The following is a 20,503-nucleotide window of genomic DNA, read 5'->3' on the forward strand; positions in this document are numbered from 1 at the left end:
AAGATTGCACTATTTATAGAGTAATACATGAAACCAAGAGAAGAATTTCCACATATGTCAGATTTTTTAGTTTTGTTTGGAAATTCCTTTCTGGAAACCACCTTACAAACTCTATTTTAACTCTTTAAGTGTCTGTCTTTAGCAAATGGAGTCTTTTCATTTTGACCAATGCTGCAGGAGAACTTTATTTTTTTATTTTGTCCTGTTCTGCCTTTGGTTTTCAAAGAGCTATATTTGACCAGAAATATACAAAGTAGAACCAAAAGCAAAATAGCACTGCCAAACCAACATAAAATTCCTGAAAACACAGTGAGGAAGAAAATAATTCCTGGCCGTCAAGCAATTTATTTATCCATTTACCCCTTCAGGACCACATTTATTTATCCATTTACCCCTTCAGGACCACATTTTTTTCAGTTTTTTTGTGTTTCTGATTTTCACTACCCCGCTTCCACAAGCCATAGTTTTTAGATTTTCTGTTTGCAAAGCCTTATGAGGGCTTTATAACATTCTGTTCCATGTACTCTGTGGAATTATAAAAAAAAAAGCAGTTGTGCCATTTTCTGATGGATTTTCCTTTTTAGTCAAGGTGATACATGCCCTGTATTCTTCTGGTCAATATGATCATAGAGATACCAAATGTATAAAGTTTTTTTTATGTGTTAATACCTAAAATAAATTTAAAATCTTTGCATTTAAAAAAAGGTCTTGCGTAGCCATATTCTGCTACCAGTAACTTTTTCATTCTTTGGTGTACAGACTTTCATAGAGTGACATTTTTTGCAAGAGGAGATGATATTTTCATTTGTACCATTTAGACAACAGTGTGACCACTTTATTAACATTTTTATGAGAGGCAAAATGGCAATATGACATTTTTTGTCCATTACAGTGTTTATAGCATGGGATAATCTTTTTTTTAATTTTGATTCATCAGATATTTTTGGAGGCAGGTGTACTTAATATTTTTATCAATTTATTTGTTTTTTTTAATATGCATTCTAGGGAATTTAAACCCTTTCAGGGCTAAGTCATTTTAGGGCTTCAGGACCAAGCCAAAATATTAAAGTTTGCCCTGTGTCACAGTAAGTGGCTGTTACTTTGGAACACGTTAACATATCCAGGGGATATTTAACGTTTCTTTGTGATAAATTGTGCTTCACATTAGTTGATATTTTTTGGTTTAGTTATGGTAAAAACAGAAATTTGTCTAAAATTTTAAAAATTCCCAGTTTTCTCAGTTCTTTGCTTTTCAGGCAGATCGTCAGGGCACCCAAATAACTTCATAACTAACATTTCCCAAATGTCTGCTTTATGTTGGTATGGCTTTGACAATTTTTGTGGAAATCTTTCGCCAAAACCTATATTTAGAGGAACCTGATCAAAGCTGCCGGCAGCCTCAAAAAGACATCGGGGTGCATACTCACCCTCCGTTGGCCCCGATGTCCGCACGGATCGTCTTCCGCGCAGTCTTCTTTCTTCTGCTGGGCGCCGCCATGCTTTTCCCCGGGGCGGCGCCTAGTATGACGTCAGCAGCGGCGCATCATACTAGGCCCCGTCCAGGGGAAAACAATGGCGGCGCCCGGCACGAAGTTAGTGAAGACAGAAGACGGGCGCCGAAGCCAGAAGAGAACCCACGCGGACATCGGGGGAGCAGCGCTGCAGGTCGGGGCCACCGGAGGGTGAGTATATAAGTTTATTATTTTCTATTAATGCTGGGCTGGCTGGATATTACTGGGGGCAGTGCTGTATACTACTGAGGGCAGTGCTGTATACTACTGGGGGCTGTGCTGTATACTACTGGGGGCTGTGCTGTATACTACTGGGGGCAGTGCTGTATACTACTGGGGGCTGTGCTGTATACTACTGGGAGCAGTGCTGTATACTACTGGGGCAGTGCCGTATACTACTAGGGGCTGTGCTGTATACTACTGGGGACTGTGCTGTATACTACTGGGGGCTGTGCTGTATACTACTGGGGGCAGTGCTGTATACTACTAAGGGCAGTGCTGTATACTACTGGGGGCTGTGCTGTATACTACTGGGGGCTGTGCTGTAATGGTAATGTTGTTGTTGTATGCCTTATGTTTATGAGCGACAGTTTTCCTGCTATATACCTGCATGTCATAAGAATTTACATTAAAAAAAGGACCATGTTAAATTCAAATCTGTTTTTTTTTTTTTAATTTTTAACGGTGTTTTGTATGCGTTCGAAAAGGGGTAGTCTTATACGGCGAATATATCTTAAACTCTATATTTTAAACAGGAAAGTAGGGGGGTCGTCTTATACACCAGGTCGTCTTATACGCCGGAATATACGGTACTTTATTTTGGGGCATCTATAGCTAATTCATAAGGTTTTATTAAATTTGGAGAAGATCATTAATTCTTGTTTAGTTTGCTTTTTTTTATCATAGAATTTTTTATCATTTTATCATAGAAATGATATGTTATCTTAATTTTAGATGTCACAACGACTATGGATAAACCCACTATATAAGCTTTTTTTAAAATATTGACTTGTTTTACAGAATGCAGAACTAATTTGCTGAGAAATGTATTTGTTTTTGCAATGCCACATTCCAAGTGGCATAACTTTTTTTTTTAATGTCACTTTTTGATCAATTTTTATTCTGTTTTTATGAGGTTGGATGTGAAATAATTTATTTTTTTTTGCTTTTTTGCATAGTGTTCACCTTACGGGTTCAGTAACAATTTCATTTTATTGCACTGGTTGTTACAAACATGGCGATTGTAGGGGGCACAGTATGAATTAAAAGGGGGGACGGCATGTATTCATTTATTATGGGGGTATTGTAATACATGTAAATGAGAGGGCGCTGTACATATGTGAAATCATTTGGGATATTGTATATATATGTATATAGGGACAGGGAACTGGTCCTGGTGTACTGATGTATTGAACTCCATATTGGTGCTGTATTTATGTACTAAGGTTTGTTCTAGTGAAGTATATATGTAAATCACTATTATAATAATTCATGACAGACACAATATTATAATTCAGAAGACCCTGTACATTTTAATTAGAGATGAGCGAACATACTCGTCTGAACTTGATGCTCGTTCGAGCATTAGTGTACTCGAAACTGCTCGTTGCTCAGACGAGTATTTCGCCAGCTGGAGAAAATGGCATCTCCCGCGGTTGTGATTTTTGGCGGCCAGAAACAGAGGCAATCACAAGCCAGGAGACTCTGCACTCCACAGAGCATGACGTGGTACCCTTACACGTCAATAGCAGTGGTTGGCTGGCCTGATCAGGTGACCCTGGAATAGACTAGCCCCTGCCCACGCTTCTCGGATCATTCTCTGTCTGGATGCCGCTAGGGAGAGAGCTGCTGCTGGTCAGGGAAAGCGTTAGGGTGTTCTATTACAATAGTGTTAGGCAGGAGTGATTCTACAAGAACCCAACAGCCCTTGTTAGGGCTACAATAACGTTATATATTTACTTTTTTTTGGTTTGCTTGTGGCTGGGCTTGCTGCCATTAGTAGTGCAGCTAGTACCATATTGTGCGGAATTTGCAGGGAGACTTGTGACCGTTGTGTTTAGCTCTTAGTGACACACATATCCACCTCAAACACCGAAGTGGGACAATTTATTAGGGGTTTAATTTGAATTAGGCACAGTCTTCTGATTTATTTTTTTTACGTATATTTCTTTTTATAACTCAAAGTAATCTGGCAAAGCAGTGTGCTTTCAGTGTAGGCTAGAAAATAGCCATAGGAGAACCCCAACGGCTTACTTAGGCCTACAATAGCGTTATATTTTACTTTTTTTTGGTTTGCTTGTGGCTGGGCTTGCTGCCACTAGTAGTGCAGCTAGTGCCATATTGTGAGGAATTTGCAGGGAGACTTGCGACCGTTGTGTTTAGCTCTTAGTGACACACATATCCACCTCAAACACCGAAGTGGGACAATTTATTAGGGGTTTGATTTGAATAAGGCACAGTCTGCTGATTTATTTTTTTTTATGTTTATTTACTTTTATAACTCAAAGTCATCAGGCACAGCACAAAATCCAGTTTTGTGCTGTCAGTGTAGGTTAGAAACTAGCCATAGCACTAGGATAGCATCGTTTTGTTTTAAAAAAAAAAAAAAAAAACACAAAAAATTTAAAGTTTACACTTTAATTTTGAAAATGTTTAACCCGAGGGCGTGGACGTCCAACTACTGCAGGGGTCAGAGGCCGTTGTCCTGGGCGGGGTGAGACACCACCTGCTGATGAGGGAGCAGGGGAACGCCGCAGAACTACACTCCCTAGGTTCATCATGTCTCAAGTTACTGGGACTCGTGGTAGAGCACTGTTGAGGCCAGAACAGTGCGAAGTGGTGATGTCGTGGATTGCGGACAATGCTTCTAGCCATTTGTCCACTAGTCAGCCTTCCACGCAGTCCACCCATGTCACCGAAATCAGCACTCCTCCAGCTCCTCCACCTCAGCCTCCTTCCCCCCAGTCTGCCCCCTCCCAGCAAAATTTGGCATTTGAACCGGCATACTCTGAGGAACTGTTTTCTGGACCCTTTCCACAGTCACAAACCACTTGTCCGGTTGCTGCTGAGCTATTTTCCGATGCCCAGGTTTTCCACCGGTCGCAGTCTGTGGGTGATGATGACATTATTAACGTAGTGGAAGAAGTGTGTAAAAAGGTGTCGGACAATGAGGAGACACGGTTGTCAGACAGTGGTGAAGTTGTTGTCAGGGCAGGAAGTCCGAGGGGGGAGCAGACTGAGGGATCGGAGGATGATGAGGTGACAGACCCAAGCTGGGTTGATAGGCCGGGTGAACACACTGCTTCTGAGACGGAGGCGAGTCCTATACCAGAACAGGTTGGAAGAGGCAGTGGTGGGGCCAGATGGAGAGACAAGGCCAGAGCTGGTGCATCAGCGCCAAATGTTTCACATAGTCAAGCTCCCGTGGCGAGGGCTAGATTTTCAGAAGTCTGGAGGTTCTTTAAAGAAACACCGGATGACCGACGGACTGTGGTGTGCAACCTGTGCCAAACCAGGATCAGCAGGGGTTCAACCACTACTAGCTTAACTACCACCAGTATGCGCAGGCATATGAATGCTAAACACCCCACTCAATGGCACCAAGCCCGTTCACCTCCGGCCGGGCACACCACAGCTCCTTCCCCTGTGTCATCTGCTGGTCAGCCCCCTGCCCAGAACCCTGGCCCAAACACCTCCCGTGCGAAAACCCCATCTTCGCCTCCACGATCCTCCACAGCATCCACCAGCGTTCAGCTCTCCATACCCCAGACGCTGGAGCGCAAAAGGAAGTATAGTGCAACCCACCCACATGCCCAAGCCCTCAACGTCCACATCTCCAAACTGCTTAGCCTGGAGATGCTGCCCTATAGGCTGGTAGAGACCGAGGCCTTTCGAAAACCTCATGGCGGCGGCCACCCCTCGGTATTCGGTCCCCAGCCGCCACTTCTTTTCCCAATGTGCCGTCCCAGCCCTGCACAAGCTAGTGTCAGACAACATCATCTGTGCCCTGACCAACGCCGTTTATGACAAGGCCACCTGACCACGGACACGTGGACGAGTGCTGCCGGGCAGGGCCACTATATATCGCTGACGGCACATTGGGTTAACTTGGTGGAGGCTGGGACTGAGTCTGACCCTGGGGCTGGTCATATACTGCTGACGTCGAGGATTGCGGGGCCTACCTCGGTCCAGGTCTCAAAGGCCTACTATGCCTCTTCCTCCTCCCACCCCTCCTCCACCTCCTTCTCTGAATTACCATCCGTGGGTACGGCGCAATCAGTCAGTAGCTCTAGGCACAGCATCAGTGCCATCGCTAAGTGACAGCAGGCGGTGCTCAAACTGCTGAGCCTAGGCGATAAAAGACACACCACCCAAGAGCTATTACAGGGCATCACGGCGCAGACTGATCTGTGGCTGGCACCGCTGAACCTGAAGCCAGGCATGGTTGTGTGTGACAACGGCCGTAACCTGGTGGTGGCTCTGCAACTCGGCAGACTGACACATGTGCCATGCCTGGCCCATGTGTTAAATCTCATAGTTCAGTGTTTCCTCAAGACATACACCAATCTGTCTGATTTGCTCACGAAGGTCCGCCGCATCTGTGCGCATTTCAGGAAGTCCAGCACAGATGCTGCCACTCTCAGGGCAGCGCAGCGCCGCCTCCAACTGCCCGCTCACCGACTGTTGTGTGACGTGCCCATGAGGTGGAATTCAGCATTAACCATGTTATCCAGAGTTTACCAGCAGCGCAGAGTGATTGTAGACTGCCAGATGTCAACTTCCACCAGAACTGGTAGTCAGGTCAGTCAGCTTCCTCAAGTCTACAATGAGGAGTGGACGTGGATGTCTGATATCTGTCAGGTGCTGAGTAACTTTGAGGAGTCAACACAGATGGTCAGTGGCGATGCCGCCATCATCAGCCTCACCATCCCGCTGCTTGGCCTGGTCTCTCTGGTCAGCATGAAGTCGGAAGCTTTGCGCTCGTCACAAGAGACGGGGGAAGAAGATTCCCTTGTTGATAGCCAAAGCACCCTCAGGTCTGTTTCTCAGCGCATATCGGAGGAGGTGGAGGAGGATGAGGAGGAAGAGGAGGAGAATGTTGGCGAGACAGAAGAGGGGACCATTGTTCAGTTCTTCACTGTTCAGCGTGTATGGGCAGAAGAAGAGGAGTTGGAAGAGTTGGAGGAGGAGAAAATGGACAGTCAGGCCAGTGAGGGGAGTGAATTCTTGCGCGTTGGTACTCTGGCGCATATGACAGATTTCATGCTAGGCTGCCTATCCCGTGACCCTCGCGTTCAAAGAATTTATTCCAGCACCGATTACTGGGTATTCACTCTCCTGGACCCACGGTACAAGCAAAATCTTTCCACTCTCATCCCTGGAGAGGAAAGGAGTGTGAGAATGCATGAATACCAGCAGGCCCTGGTGCACAAGCTGAAACAGTATTTCCCTTCTGACAGCGCTAGCGGCAGAGGGCGTACTTCTGCGGGACAAGTAGCGATGGAGAGTAGGCGAGCAGGCAGCTTGTCCAGCACTGGCATGGGTACGCTTTACAAGGCCTTTGCCAGTTTTATGTCACCCCAGCAAGACACTGTCACCTGTCCCCAGTCTCGGCAGAGTAGGGCTGATCTTTACAGAAAGATGGTGAGGGAGTACGTAACTGACCATACCATCGTCCTAAATGATCACACAGCTCCCTACAACTACTGGGTTTCAAAGCTGGACATGTGGCACAAACTGGCGCTGTACGCCTTGGAGGTTCTTGTCTGCCCTGCCCCTAGCGTGTTGTCCGAGCGGGTTTTCAGTGCAGCTGGTGGCATCATCACCGATAAGCGTACACGCCTGTCGACTGACAGCGCTGACAGGCTGACGCTTATCAAGATGAATAAAGCCTGGATTTCTCAGGACTTCCATTCTCCACCAGGTGAAAGAAGCTCAACCTGAATAATGTATGCACTCCTCCTCCTCATTGTCCTCCTTCTCCTCCTCTTTGTACACTAAAGCAGAGGAAACTGGCTATTTTTTGCCAGGGCCAACTGGCTCTAGCTATAGTACTCTATGTATTTAATTTTTCTGGAGGGCCACCTACCCGGTCCTCTGTTTTAAAAAATTTTTGGGAGTGCCACATACAGGCACTCAATCTATTTCATTTTTCTGGAGGACCACCTACCTGCTCCTCTGGTTTGAAAACTTTTTTGGACTGCCACATACAGGCACTCAATCTATTTAATTTTTCTGGAGGACCACCTACCTGCTCCTCTGGTTTGAAAACTTTTTGGACTGCCACATACAGGCACTATCCAAATTAAATTGTCTCCATAGCAGCCTCCACATGTCGTCTTTTTAGCTGCCTCTACACATTGTCTCCATTGCTACCTCCACAAGTCATCGCCATAGCTGCCTCCAAAAGTCGTCCATATAGCTGCCTCCATACATCGTACAAAAGGTTCTTAGAAGTGCTGTTTGGGGAGCAACCGAGAGACAGGGGCTTGGATAGGCGAAAGCTCGCCTGGCAGCGGAGCGCCAGCTCCATCCCAAGATCCAACTAACATAGTTTTAACTGCAGCACCTTTAATCTACTACTAGTTCACTGCCTCCATACATGGTCCCCTTATCAAACGAGCTGTGTCAGGCAGAATTTTGGGTTGTTTTCATGGCTTCCACACAAACTTGTTAACTTTGTCGCCACCCTGCTGTGTAATCCACAAAATATACTGGCAAACTTTTATCATTTACCGATATTATTTCAGCACTTCTTGCGCATCTGTTTACATTCCCCTCTTCCGCCATAACCCAAACTTATAAGAACATTACTACACTTGATTTTATACAAAAGGTTCTTAGAAGTGCTGTTTGGGGAGTAGCCGAGAGACAGGGGCTTGGATAGGCGAAAGCTCGTCTGGCTGAGGAGCGCCAGCTCCATCCCAAGATCCAACTAACATAGTTTTAACTGCAGCACCTTTAATCTACTACTACTTCACTGCCTCCATACATCGTCCCCTTATCAAACGAGCTGTGTCAGGCAGAATTTTCAGGTGTTTCACCAGATACATAGTGGAACTCGGCCCATCTGTCGCCGCCATGCTGGAGACCTGAAGTTGCAGCGACCTGAAGTAGCAGCGCAATATGGATGCCCCGTACTGTCACTCTTAATCATGGAACCATTTCCGAAAAACAATTAAAAATAGAACCACTATGCTATTCCATTATAGTATTATATTTCATTTAGTATTATAGGTGAAATATTCAAACGACCCCGCCTGCTTTGAAAATTATAATTTTTTCAAAGTAAACGCTTCTGGCCCCCAGGCCCATTTTGGGTGGGGAGGAGCCAAGAGACAGGGGCTTGGACAGGCGAAATCTCGCCTGGCAGTGGACCGCCAGCTCCATCCCAAGATTAGGCAGCCTCAGAGGCATCCATGCATGCTGCCCCTGCTGTTTCCTGTCCATTTTGCCTCCACGATCCTCCACAGCGTCCACCAATGTCTCATTTCAACTCTCTATACCCCAGACGCTGGAGCACGAGAGGATATGCAGCACATCATCCCCTTATCAAACGAGCTTTGTCAGGCAGAATTTTCAGGTGTTTCACCAGATACATAGTGGAACTCGGCCCATCTGTCGCCGCCATGCTGGAGACCTGAAGTTGCAATCATAGCAGCGCAATATGAATGCCCCATACTGTCGCTCTTAATCATGGAAGTCGCCTCCATGGCTGCATCCACATGTCGTCCCCTTATCAAAAGAGCTGTGTCAGGCTCATTTTTCAGGTGTTTCACCAGATACGTTATGGAACTTGGTCACTATGTCGCCACCATGCTGTGTTATCGACTAAATATACCGTCAACCTTTTGTTCACATAGGAAATCATTTCACCTCCTTTGGTGAAGCCTGAGTCCATTTAGGGTATGTCACCATGACACTCTCTAGCCTGCCACTGCTGCCGCTGCCTCTGCATGCAGTCCCCTATAGTGTCAGGGTCAATTATTGCATGTTTTAGATGCTATCTAGCCTCATTCGGTCACTCTGTCATGGCCATGCTGTTGCCCATAATTTTGGCATAATGGTGCCATTAAGCAGCCTCAGAGGCATCCATGCATGCTGCCCCTGCTGTTTCCTGTCCATTTCCGTGGTGTTTCCATCCTTTTCTGAGGTTCCCAGGTGTTTGGCCAAGCTTCCCTGTGCAGAGCCTTGGTCCCCTTGAAAAATGCTCGAGTCTCCCATTGACTTCAATGGGGCTCGTTATTCGAGACGAGCACTCGAGCATCGGGAAAAGTTCGTCTCGAATAACGAGTACCCGAGCATTTTAGTGCTCGCTCTTCTCTAATAGAAATGTATTGTAGATTGATCTTTATTATGGTATGTGATAAAATGGTGTGATAAGGAATGGGTTTTAACCCCATTTTTTATATTGCGTAAGTGCTCACCCACTCCTTTTTTCAATGGTCTATAGTTGTCCAATGTACTGTTTGGAACAGGGATATTGATTAGGTATATTACACCCTTGCTATTGCATGTAAGTAGTTCTTGCACGTGGGAGTTAGACTTTGATTTATCCTAGATGTAGAATATTGTTTGTCTAGAAATCATTGGATCAAATCGTAATCAAAATTGCTTTAGAGTGCAGTTTCTTCTTAACAGTCTATACTGTCTGTATGGGACATTAATCAGCCATCTAGGTATATGGCAACTGTTGAAACATGTTATTTTATTTCAATTACTTGAATCACTAGATTTAAATATTAGATGTAAATATTCAATTCTGTCCTTACTAAGATTTGGTGTAAATATTTAGACATTAAATAAACTGTTCAACTGTGACTGTAACTTGGCTTAAACTGAACCCATAACCTGGTGGTACCTTGTATTTCGGATTTTATAAAACGGAATCCGGTATCACAGTTTGATGCATATCCCATGCCTCAAGTAGACAAGTTAATTGATAGCACAGAAACACAGTTATTTGTGGTGCACAGTTTGCCCCTTAAGGAGCTACTCATGGTATAAGACCGTTCCACACAGTCTTAGAAAAAGTCCATAGAGATAGAGAAAATAATTTCACTATGACCGGAGCTCCCAATATTACTCTTCTCATTCGTTATTCCATCTTTAACCACCGATGAACGGCACTAATCCGCAGTTTCAGAGTCTGAATGGTGGCATGCTTTCAGCATAAGAAACTGCGGATAAGTGCCGTTCATCGGTAGTTAAAGATGGAATAACGAGGGAGAAGAGTAATATTGGGAGCTCCGGTCATAATGAAATTATTTTCTCTATCTCTGTGGAGTTAATTGATAGGTGCTGCTAGATATTTCACTACTTTAGATCTCAAAAAGGTTACTGGCAAGTACCATTGACAGAGCAGACCAAAAAGAAAATGGCATTTAGTACCCCTGATGTCCATCTCCAATATGTGGTTTTCCATTTTTATTTGCATGAGGCCCCAGCCACAGCGATTGATGAAGAGACTTACAGTAAACAAAATATATGTGTGCTGCCTATCTAGATGATGTCATCAAACATAGTATAGATTGGGAGAGCCGTCGGCCAATGGTTCAAGCATTACTGAATTCTATCAGACAAGCCGGTTTGCCAGCCAGTCCACGAAAAATGTGCCATCAGACAGGAAGAGGCTAGATACTTGGTATATGATAGGGCTATAGGATAGAATATATGGTATATGAAGTGTTGCTGCCCCTTTAACCGACCTTACTAAAGGGAAGGATTCCAAGGACTAAAATAACACTGGCTGGGCACAGAGCTTAAGCGCATAAGGATGCAGACTTTTTTGTTCAATTCTCGCTCCCCACTTTCAAAAATTGGGGATTTTCGTGTACAGAGCTGTATGAGGGCCTTTTTCTGTGTAACAAATTGCATTTTGCAGTGATGGAATTTATTATTCCATGCCTTGTACTGGGAAGTGGGAAATAAATTCCAACGGTGCTCGCTGGTGTTAGCGGTGGGTGTTTCATGCGATATGCTCCCCCTGCGAGCCCTCTACATACATCCTTAACAGCTCCATAACATACAGGTACGTCAAGAATCATTGAGGAGTTAATAACAGAAGACTTTACCAAAGAGTCTGTTGTGCACACAGACGTAGGAGCTGTGTTGTCACCAATTATTGGTGGGGAAGAACATCCCTTGTTCTACCTGAGTAGGAAATTAAATGTCCATTAAAGAATGTATCCATGGTAGAGAAAAAATGCTTGACAACCAAGTGAGCAGTAGAACCATTCAGGTACTACTTGATAGGCAGGACATTTAACCCCTTTGGTGCAATTAGACATACATGTACAGTTGCTGCCTCCCAACGTACATGTACATCTCGGCGATCACCCAGCCTTAGTAGCAGAGCCCATGCGATTGCTGTGGGAGCTCAGCTGTATGTGACTCTCGCAATCTCGGCTGTATGTGATACTCGCTATCCCGGCTGTTTCACCCCATAGATGCCGCGGTCATGCAGGGCTCGAGGTGCCAGCCGCTTCCCTGGCAATCCTGAGGTCCAATGAAGGACACCAGGGCTGCCGTCAGTAAATGCCTGCTAGATCTAGCAGTGCTTATGTCAGCCTATGCAGAATGAAAAGAGTCAAAATAAAAAAAATAATGAAAATAATAAATAAAGATAGAAAAATATAAGTTAACAGAGCTGTCCGCTCACTCACGTATGCCAGACTTAGGAAGGTAATGGAGGTATCTGCATAGTCCCGGTGCTCGAGTCCAAGGCGGCTTGTCGGAGACCGGTTTCAATATCCAAAGAAAGTAGAGTTTGACCGGCACTCGGAAATTACTTAAAACTTGAGGCTTTATTTCATATCCATTAAAAATACGTGTACAGACGACCACCTGGTGGTCGTCTGCTACCTGCAAATGTACACATATTTTTAATGGATATGAAATAAAGCCTCAAGTTTTAAGTAATTTCCGAGTGCCGGTCAAACTCTACTTTCTTTGGATAATAAATAAAGATCCCCTAATGTCCCATCAGATACAAAAATCTAATAATAAAAAAGTGAAAATCACCACAAAACAATACATACTGGGTATGATCACATCAGTAACAACCCAAACAATAAAATAACATTTTTACTGAACCCGTATGGGGAACGCCGTAAAAGATTTTTTTTAAAAAACACACAAAAATTACGATATTTTCACATCCAACTGAATAAGAAAAGTGCTAAAAAAGTAGCATTTACCCGAACATGCTACCAATAGAAATTACAGCTTTTCCCACAAAAAACAAGCCCTAAAACAACTCCAAATTCAAAAAAATTTAAATGTTATGCCTCTTAAAACATGTCGACATACAAACAATCTATCAGGATTCGGGATGTGTGGATCCAATGGACCACCTCGGGAGGCGATACTAGCCAACACCTGGAACCCGAGTCTAAGTGGCACCTGGTCTTCACCAGAGCCCGCCGCAAAGCGGGATGGACTTGCTGCGGAAGGGTACCACCAGGTCGTTCCACAGGTGCGACTAGCCTGTGGTGGCAGCTGAGGTTGAGGTACCTTAAGGATAGACAATCTTGTGGTTGGGTGCAGGCACAGGGTCAGGGCAGGCAGCAGAGATGCAGGGTCAAGTCCAATCCGGGGTCAGCAACGGGAGGTCTGGCAGATGGGAATGGGAACACGAGTACACATCAATGCAGGAACACAGCAACATGGAGGAACACTGGTAACACAGGAACATGGAGGAACACTGGTAACACAGGACTCAGGAGCAGGAACACACTGGAACGCAGGAATACACATGAACGCAGGAGACACAGGAACGCAGGAGACATAGGAACGCAGAATTATCGAATAATCAGGGCTTGCAGGAAGCGGCAGACTTAAATAGCTTCCCTTATGTGGGCAATTTTTTTGCGGGATGATTTTTAAGTGATACCATTTTGGGGTTGGTATCCCCTATTGCTGAAAACATATTAATTTTTTTTAATAATAAATATACTATATCTGTGGGGATTGTGTTATGATTTTCACCTTTTTCACATTATGGGGCACATTTACTTACCTGTCCGACGAAGTTCCCTGAAAGTGCATTGTCCGACGATAATGCATTCTGCCGCAATTCACGATCAAGATCGTGCACCCGATATCCTGCATGTGTCGCTTCCCCCCTCAGGTCCGCCGGAGTCCAACTTCTTCTTCCTGGTGTATGTAAGTGCTTGAGCTTGTGACACTATTTGAAAGTTAAATCCCGCGCTCAGTCCGAATCAGTCATATCATTTGACGGCACTCCCCCATTTCTGTCCCATGAAAGCCAACGCAGCTGCGCCAAAATTCGATCGCTTGTGACACAATGCCAGCGCAGACTTCTGTTAAATACCTGCCACAGCCAAAACGCAAAAACGTCGGAAAGTCCAACAAAAGTGCAGTGCGCGACCCTTAGTAAATAAGCCCCAATATGTCATTTTTGTGTTAATGGAATTTGGGCCATTTTTATTAATTTATTAATGTATTTTTTATGGAATAACATTTTTTTTACTTTTTTATTTCTTCCGCCATGGGACCTAAATCTCATGGCTTGTTCATGATAATACCCTGCAATATTGAAGTTTTGCAGGGTATTAGCTGAATCAGCCTATGTACATGCACAGTTACAGCTGACACCCCATGTTGTATGATGCCGGCTCAGCTCTGATTTTGAGCATTAAATATATTGAATGCAGAGCGTCAAGTGGTTAACATTACATAGTTCATCTTAGTACTGTTTAACTCTTATGTAACTGTAGGGGTTTTCCTCTTATGTCACATAATCAACTGCTTGAAGGGGGATTTCTCTAAAGCTGTGACACATCTTTATTTTCTCTATATGGGTTTAACCTAAGCATATTAAACCCTTTTGTCCTGTGTTACTAAACCCACACACATTGAAACTGTGTTAGTAAAAACCTTAAACCACCAGATTTCCTGCCCCTTTTTCATGTAAAATATTTCCCTTGCCTGAGATGAGTCAAGTTTAGAGATTGCAGGAGGATCTGTCACTTTTCTTATCTAAAAGATAAAACTCCAATTCCTGCCTTTTTCTCAATTGTCTGTATCTCTGATTCTGTAGCTGACAGAACCATAAGTCCTATGCAATCTGAAGAATCGTATCTTTCATATTACACCAACAGCGTGTTTTTAGGTACTTAAAAAACAAAGATTGGAGTATCTGAACTGAATCTTCCCCACCAGCCTATAAAATTGGAATTAGATTGCGCAGAAATTTCACATAGAGGAAAGGGAATTCTAGAAAAGGACATTTCATATCCCATCTGGGGGGAGTAGTAGTTAAATTGGGTTAAATCTGGTACCAGGTTCCCTATATCTGCTATTCCACTGCTTCCCCCTAGTCTCTTCCTTTATACCATGGCTCCCGTTTTGTGCAATTGGAACGACATCGCGTGATGAGTTACCAGGCAGAGGAAGGGTGCAGTAGATTTTTCTACTCACAGTCAAGTTGAAACCAGATAAAGCATGCTTGACCGATGCAAGCCTGAGTCTGGTATCTCCCCAGCAGTAGTGTTTTGGCAGGAAGGAATTTTCTTCACTTAGGTTAACTTGTTCAGTGCCTAAGCAGCGCTTCCATAGTATATAATGATCACAACAAAAGTGAGCACTAAAAGTTGCCTGCAAGTGTGTAATAGGGGCATAACAAGTGGAGCAACATGTGTTTTATGTGTTTTGTTTTGTTTTGTTCAGTTTGTAATGGGATAGAGTCTTATTATAATTTGTGGGTAAACCGAATGTTATTTATAATTAACTGTTTATTTAGAGAAGTTGGTAAGAAGAACTTTCCCGAAAGTTGTTATTATGATTATTATTATTATTATAACAACATAGTGTAAACATCATTTTAACAGGTATGCATATATTCAAAAAAAGATACATTGAATTCAATATATACCCATATGCTTACACACATATGCAACCTAATTAGCGAGTAATGAAATCACTTAGAAAGAGTAATATTCTCTAGAAAACTGGGTTACATATCACAGCAAGTTGATCAGGCCTTCAGTGTCCATAAGAATTTTGTAATGGCCCCAATTCCAGGTCGTTACATACATCCAAACCTGTGAGAAAAATTATACTTTCACACATCTAGAAACTTCAGCTTTAGCATGACAACATTGAGTCTCCCATAGATGTAATGTGACACTATGAGGCTTATTTACTAAGGGTCCACGGCTGCACTTTTGTTGGATTTCCCAACGCTTTCGGGTTTTGCATGCCTGTGACAGGTATTTTAGAGAGGACTGTGTCACACACAATCTGATTTTGGCACAGCTGCGCTGGCTTTCATGTCACTGAAAAAAGGGGGGCGGGCCGGCGGACAATCCGACTGATTTGGACTGAGCGCGGGATTTAACTTTCAAATTGTGTCACAAGATCAAGCACTTACATGCACCAGGTAGAAGGTGAACTCTGTTGGACCTGAGCAGGGAAGTGACACAGGCAGGATATCTATCTTAATGATTGTCCAGCACAGTGCATCATCGGACAATGCACTTTCGGTGAACTCCTCCTCCAATGTGCCCCTATGTGCTAAAGTCTGCCGGATGCAGATATTAATAAACAAATCAGATATTAATAAATCAATAAATCATAAACATATTAGGTATCCCCACAACCAAAAATGTTTGTTCTATCAAAATACAAAAACAGTTATCCACTGTGATGAACAATGTAACCGAAAAACATCCAAAATTCCAAATTGAACAATAAAAATTTGAATAAAAAGTGATCAAGAGGTCATATTGTTTTCAAAATTGTAGTAATGAAAACATCATATCATCCAGCAAAATGATGAAACAATCCCCAGATCCATACACCAAAATATGAAATAGTTATGGGTGTCAGAATTCTTGAATTCTGGTCTCAAAAGGGTTGATAAAGAGTTCATTGGCCCTTTTACTTATTAATATAGAGATAAAACCTTAATATAGAGCAAACCCCATATTAATTTAGTGTACAGTAGTCCCATTTATTAATAAAAATATTATCCAGCAACCCTCTTAATATACTGTTTAGCAATCCCCCTTAATAATAAGTATACTGGTCACTAGCCCCACACCCGATTATTAATTTGTAGCACAGTGCCCCTCTTCATTAGTCCAAGAACCATTACTTACCTACCATTCTCTGGTGATTTCACCGCTTCCTCTGCTGCTAGAACTTCCTATGTAAGACACATCTATGCCATCATCACACCAGCTGTATCATAGATACACTACTAACTTGATTACTACTGATAACCAACTTTTCTATTGTTATTTTTTTGTTTGTTTTTGTTGTAACACTTCTTTATGCTTTAAAGTTTTGGAGAAGGTTTGAAACCCCTTTGCGGGTCACTGCACAATGGGTTGATCTATTCTCATTTTGAAAATAGGTTGAAACTGTCGCTATTCAAAAATATTTAAATAAAAAATGCATAGATAGGAGTAGGTCATTTAGTATATATATACAGGTCTGCCAGATATGGTCAAGGTATCACCATGTATTGCATCTCTCTGGAAGGGATCGTAAGGGGTGGAGCACCAAATAAGAAATAAGTCCAGAGAGTCAGTGTCTGCAGTCTTATTTTTTGCTGAGGAAATTCAGAAACAATACAAAGCATAGATAGGCTTCTCTGTTCTCCTCCCTAGCAGAAGGAAGGATTCATGATGATTAAATGCCTTGGCTAGCTGGTACCCTGGCTCAGGCTAGATGCCAAAGTACTGTGGCAGATTGTCCCCATCTCTGCTTTTTCTTCTAGTCAGTCTGGCAGAGTATCCGCTTCCAAGCTCTGTTCTTTAACTGCAGGACACCAGGGACTGTGACTGTTTTCTTTATAAACCTTCTACAGGGGGGAGAGGGGAGTGGATAAATTAAAGCACAAACAATGACAAAACATTTTCCCATAGACTTACATTGGGCACAGAAGGTGTATGGTGTATATATGTTAGTTCTTTTTAATGCGTGCCCTAAGAGAGTCAACTACCATAAGTAATTGGCCAAAAAACTATTAAACCCAATATCTATCCCAATCTAAAAGGAAGGCGTACTAAACATCCCAATGTAATAACATATTAGAGGTTAAAAAGTTGCTGATCTACAGGATAGAGTACATATAGAGGACATATAGTGAGGACTAGCCACCAGATTACATGGGATTAAATGCTATCACTTAGAACAGCCACAAGGTGGCAGTACAGCCTTAAAGTGCTATATACATAGCCCAAGTGTTTATATGTAATATATACATATATATTGCTATATTATAATGAAATAAAGTAAAGTTTGCACAAAAGTTTTATACCAAAATTAAGTGATTATAATTTTCCTTGTTTCCTACCCTTTCCGTTTGAATTGGGGCAGATAGTGGGTGAAATTATTTCATAGTAAACATGTCTGGTCTTTTCCATCCTACCATATATGTGGAAAATGACCAGCCACTCTTCAGTTAGAGCTATGCAGTAAGAAATTGCTCTCAATGTTCATTATCCCTTTCTACAGGCCTGTACAGACACAGTACTAATAAACATAATGGGGCATATTTACTAAGGTCCTTGCGCCAGTTTTCTGTCAGACTCTGCCCATCCTTTTATAAACAACCCCCACAGAAGAACAATTAAGTCATATTTAAACCTTTCTCCTGTGGATGCATTTGTATTACATGGATTTACATGGTGTAACGGACTTGTAGGTTGAGCAACGGCCGCATCAAAAAGTCCCCTTTGGTTCTCTATCCAGTCATGTACCACTTGGTTTCTCCGGGGTTAGGTAACTGTGGATTAACAAGTCCTGTAAGCTTCTCTCCTGTAACTGATTGCTGGTTTTGGAGGGATGATTTTGGCCACCTCTTTATCGTGTAAGAGAACTTCCCATAAATTACTAATGAACACACTGATTTCATTATGGTTTCCATCAAATGTACCAATAATGCATGATACATATTCAGCTTTTTCATGCACTTTTGATGTTAACAGGGCACTTTTGTCCGCTGAGCATGTCGCTTGGCCTGATTCCTTAAAGAGGACTTTTCACCACCTCACTTATATGGAGATTAGCATATCATTCTGTAGGGGCAACTACACAGATTCAGGGGCACTTTGAATTTACTTTAATGAACTACATTTTTGATGTTCATCTAAAGGCTATGTGAAAGCATTACCATAAACGCTGTATGGTACTGGGGTTGGCATAGTTCTATATACTGTCTATGGGGGAATCTGTATATAGGGGCTAGATTTTAATTAAACTGGGTGACCTTATATGGAGTACTGTGTATATTACTGTGTATATTACTTAGCAGGGTGCCGTAGTTCAGGGTGTGTGGTATATATAACAAATTGTGGTTCGTGCCTGAGGAGAGATCCTGGGAGCCTGAGGAAAACATTCTAGACCGTAGCCTCCTGCAAAGGTTTCATCAGAGTAAGAAAAAGAGGAGGCCGAAGGGGGGGGGGGGCGGGGGTTACTGTCACGGGTGCTCCTGCGATCCACATCCCAGGTCACAAGCACACCCATGCCCCTCTACGAGGCGCTCGTACTCCCTGTTGTCACTCACCTCAACACGCTCCTGCTCCCATTCTGGCTTCCCAGCAAGCGTTTCGGTCCCCTAGGGAGCGCATGCTCCGGCACACGTAAATTCAAAGGGCCAGCGCACCACTGATTGCAGTATTGCCTAAAAGCTGGCTTCTCCCAGCATCTCCCGTCTGATCTTTGCACAAGAGAAAGCTGTTTCCTGTGACCTGTTCCCGTATATCGATCTCCCGTCGTGACCCTGGACCTGTTCCCGATTACGGTCCTTTACTGCCTGCCCTGACCTCCTGCTCCATCCCAGACACTGAACCTTTGCTGCCTGTCTTGACCTCCTGCCTGTCCCCGACCACGAGATTGCATGCTGACTTTGTACCTCGACCTTGGCTTCCACCGCGGACAAGTCTGAACTGCACAGATTAAATAAACAAACACATTACAACACAAATCACCCGGCCCTGATGGTCTTACCAATAATTTTTATAAAAAATATAAATCGCATATTATTTAACATCTCTGAATATTATTTAATAACATCTCCAATATAGGCAAATTCCCCACAGAAATGGTGGAAGCAGTAATAATTACCCTCTCTAAACCAGGGAAACTCCCCACTACTCCAACAAATTTCCGACCCATCTCATTACTCAACACAGATCTTAAAATTTACGGAAAAATGTTAGCAGATATAACCCCACTAGTAGTTCACAAAGATCAAGTCGGTTTTGTCAAGGGAAGACAAACTTATGATGCAACACATAGATTTATATATTTGATCTCTCCGTCTGGGACACATTGAACGCCTTCTCTGCTCCTCACCTTGGATGCAGAGAAGGAATGAAGAAACACTACATGAAAGAAGCACTTAAAGAGTTTGATATCCCACCCCAATTCCGGACACTTATATTAGGACTATATAATAATTCTACTGCCAGAACTTACACATCAGGAGCGGTTTCTAACCCGTTTAAAATAACCAATGGAACACATCAGGGCTGCCCCTTATCCCCTTTATTTTTACCCTAATTATGGAACCCTTTGCCCAACACATTAGACTTTCTCCACAACTACAAGGTTTGCAAGTTGGACCAACAGACCAAGGAATAGGTCTCTTTGCAGATGATGTCATAATATGCCTGGCTTCCCCAGAAAACACCCCACCACATCTAACCCAGATAATTGAAAGATTTGGCTCAGTTATCTATTATAAAGTGAATGTTACCAAATCCCTTATTCTAAACATGGGTATCCCAGACACCATATGTATAAAACTAACAAACCAATTTTCCTATGTTTGGTCCAATGGAGAAATCCCATGCCTAGGGATTACCCTAACATACCCAATTAACAAGATAATCTCTACCAATTACAACCAACTAATCAACCAGCTACAAAAAGACATACAAGCAATATCTTGGCTGGGGAGAATAGCAGCAACAAAAATGCTGATGTTACCCAAAATTCTTTACTTTTTTCGTAAC

General features: G+C 43.2%; 1 protein-coding gene across 1 annotated transcript in view; it reads right to left on the bottom strand.

Annotated features, from left to right (window-relative positions):
• LOC140122864 (G-protein coupled receptor family C group 6 member A-like) overlaps positions 1 to 14,902 on the bottom strand; it is a 36,149-nt gene extending 21,247 nt beyond the window's left edge. The window contains exons 1-2 of the mRNA XM_072144109.1: positions 14,870 to 14,902; positions 12,176 to 12,374 (exon numbers count right to left, since the gene is read on the bottom strand). Coding sequence (XP_072000210.1) covers positions 12,176 to 12,374; positions 14,870 to 14,902 — 232 coding nt within the window. The remainder of the gene's footprint in view (positions 1 to 12,175; positions 12,375 to 14,869) is intronic.
• Positions 14,903 to 20,503: the final 5,601 nt, after the last annotated feature.

Source organism: Engystomops pustulosus, chromosome 3 (genome assembly GCF_040894005.1).
Source record: "Engystomops pustulosus chromosome 3, aEngPut4.maternal, whole genome shotgun sequence".
Lineage (NCBI taxonomy): Eukaryota > Metazoa > Chordata > Amphibia > Anura > Leptodactylidae > Engystomops > Engystomops pustulosus.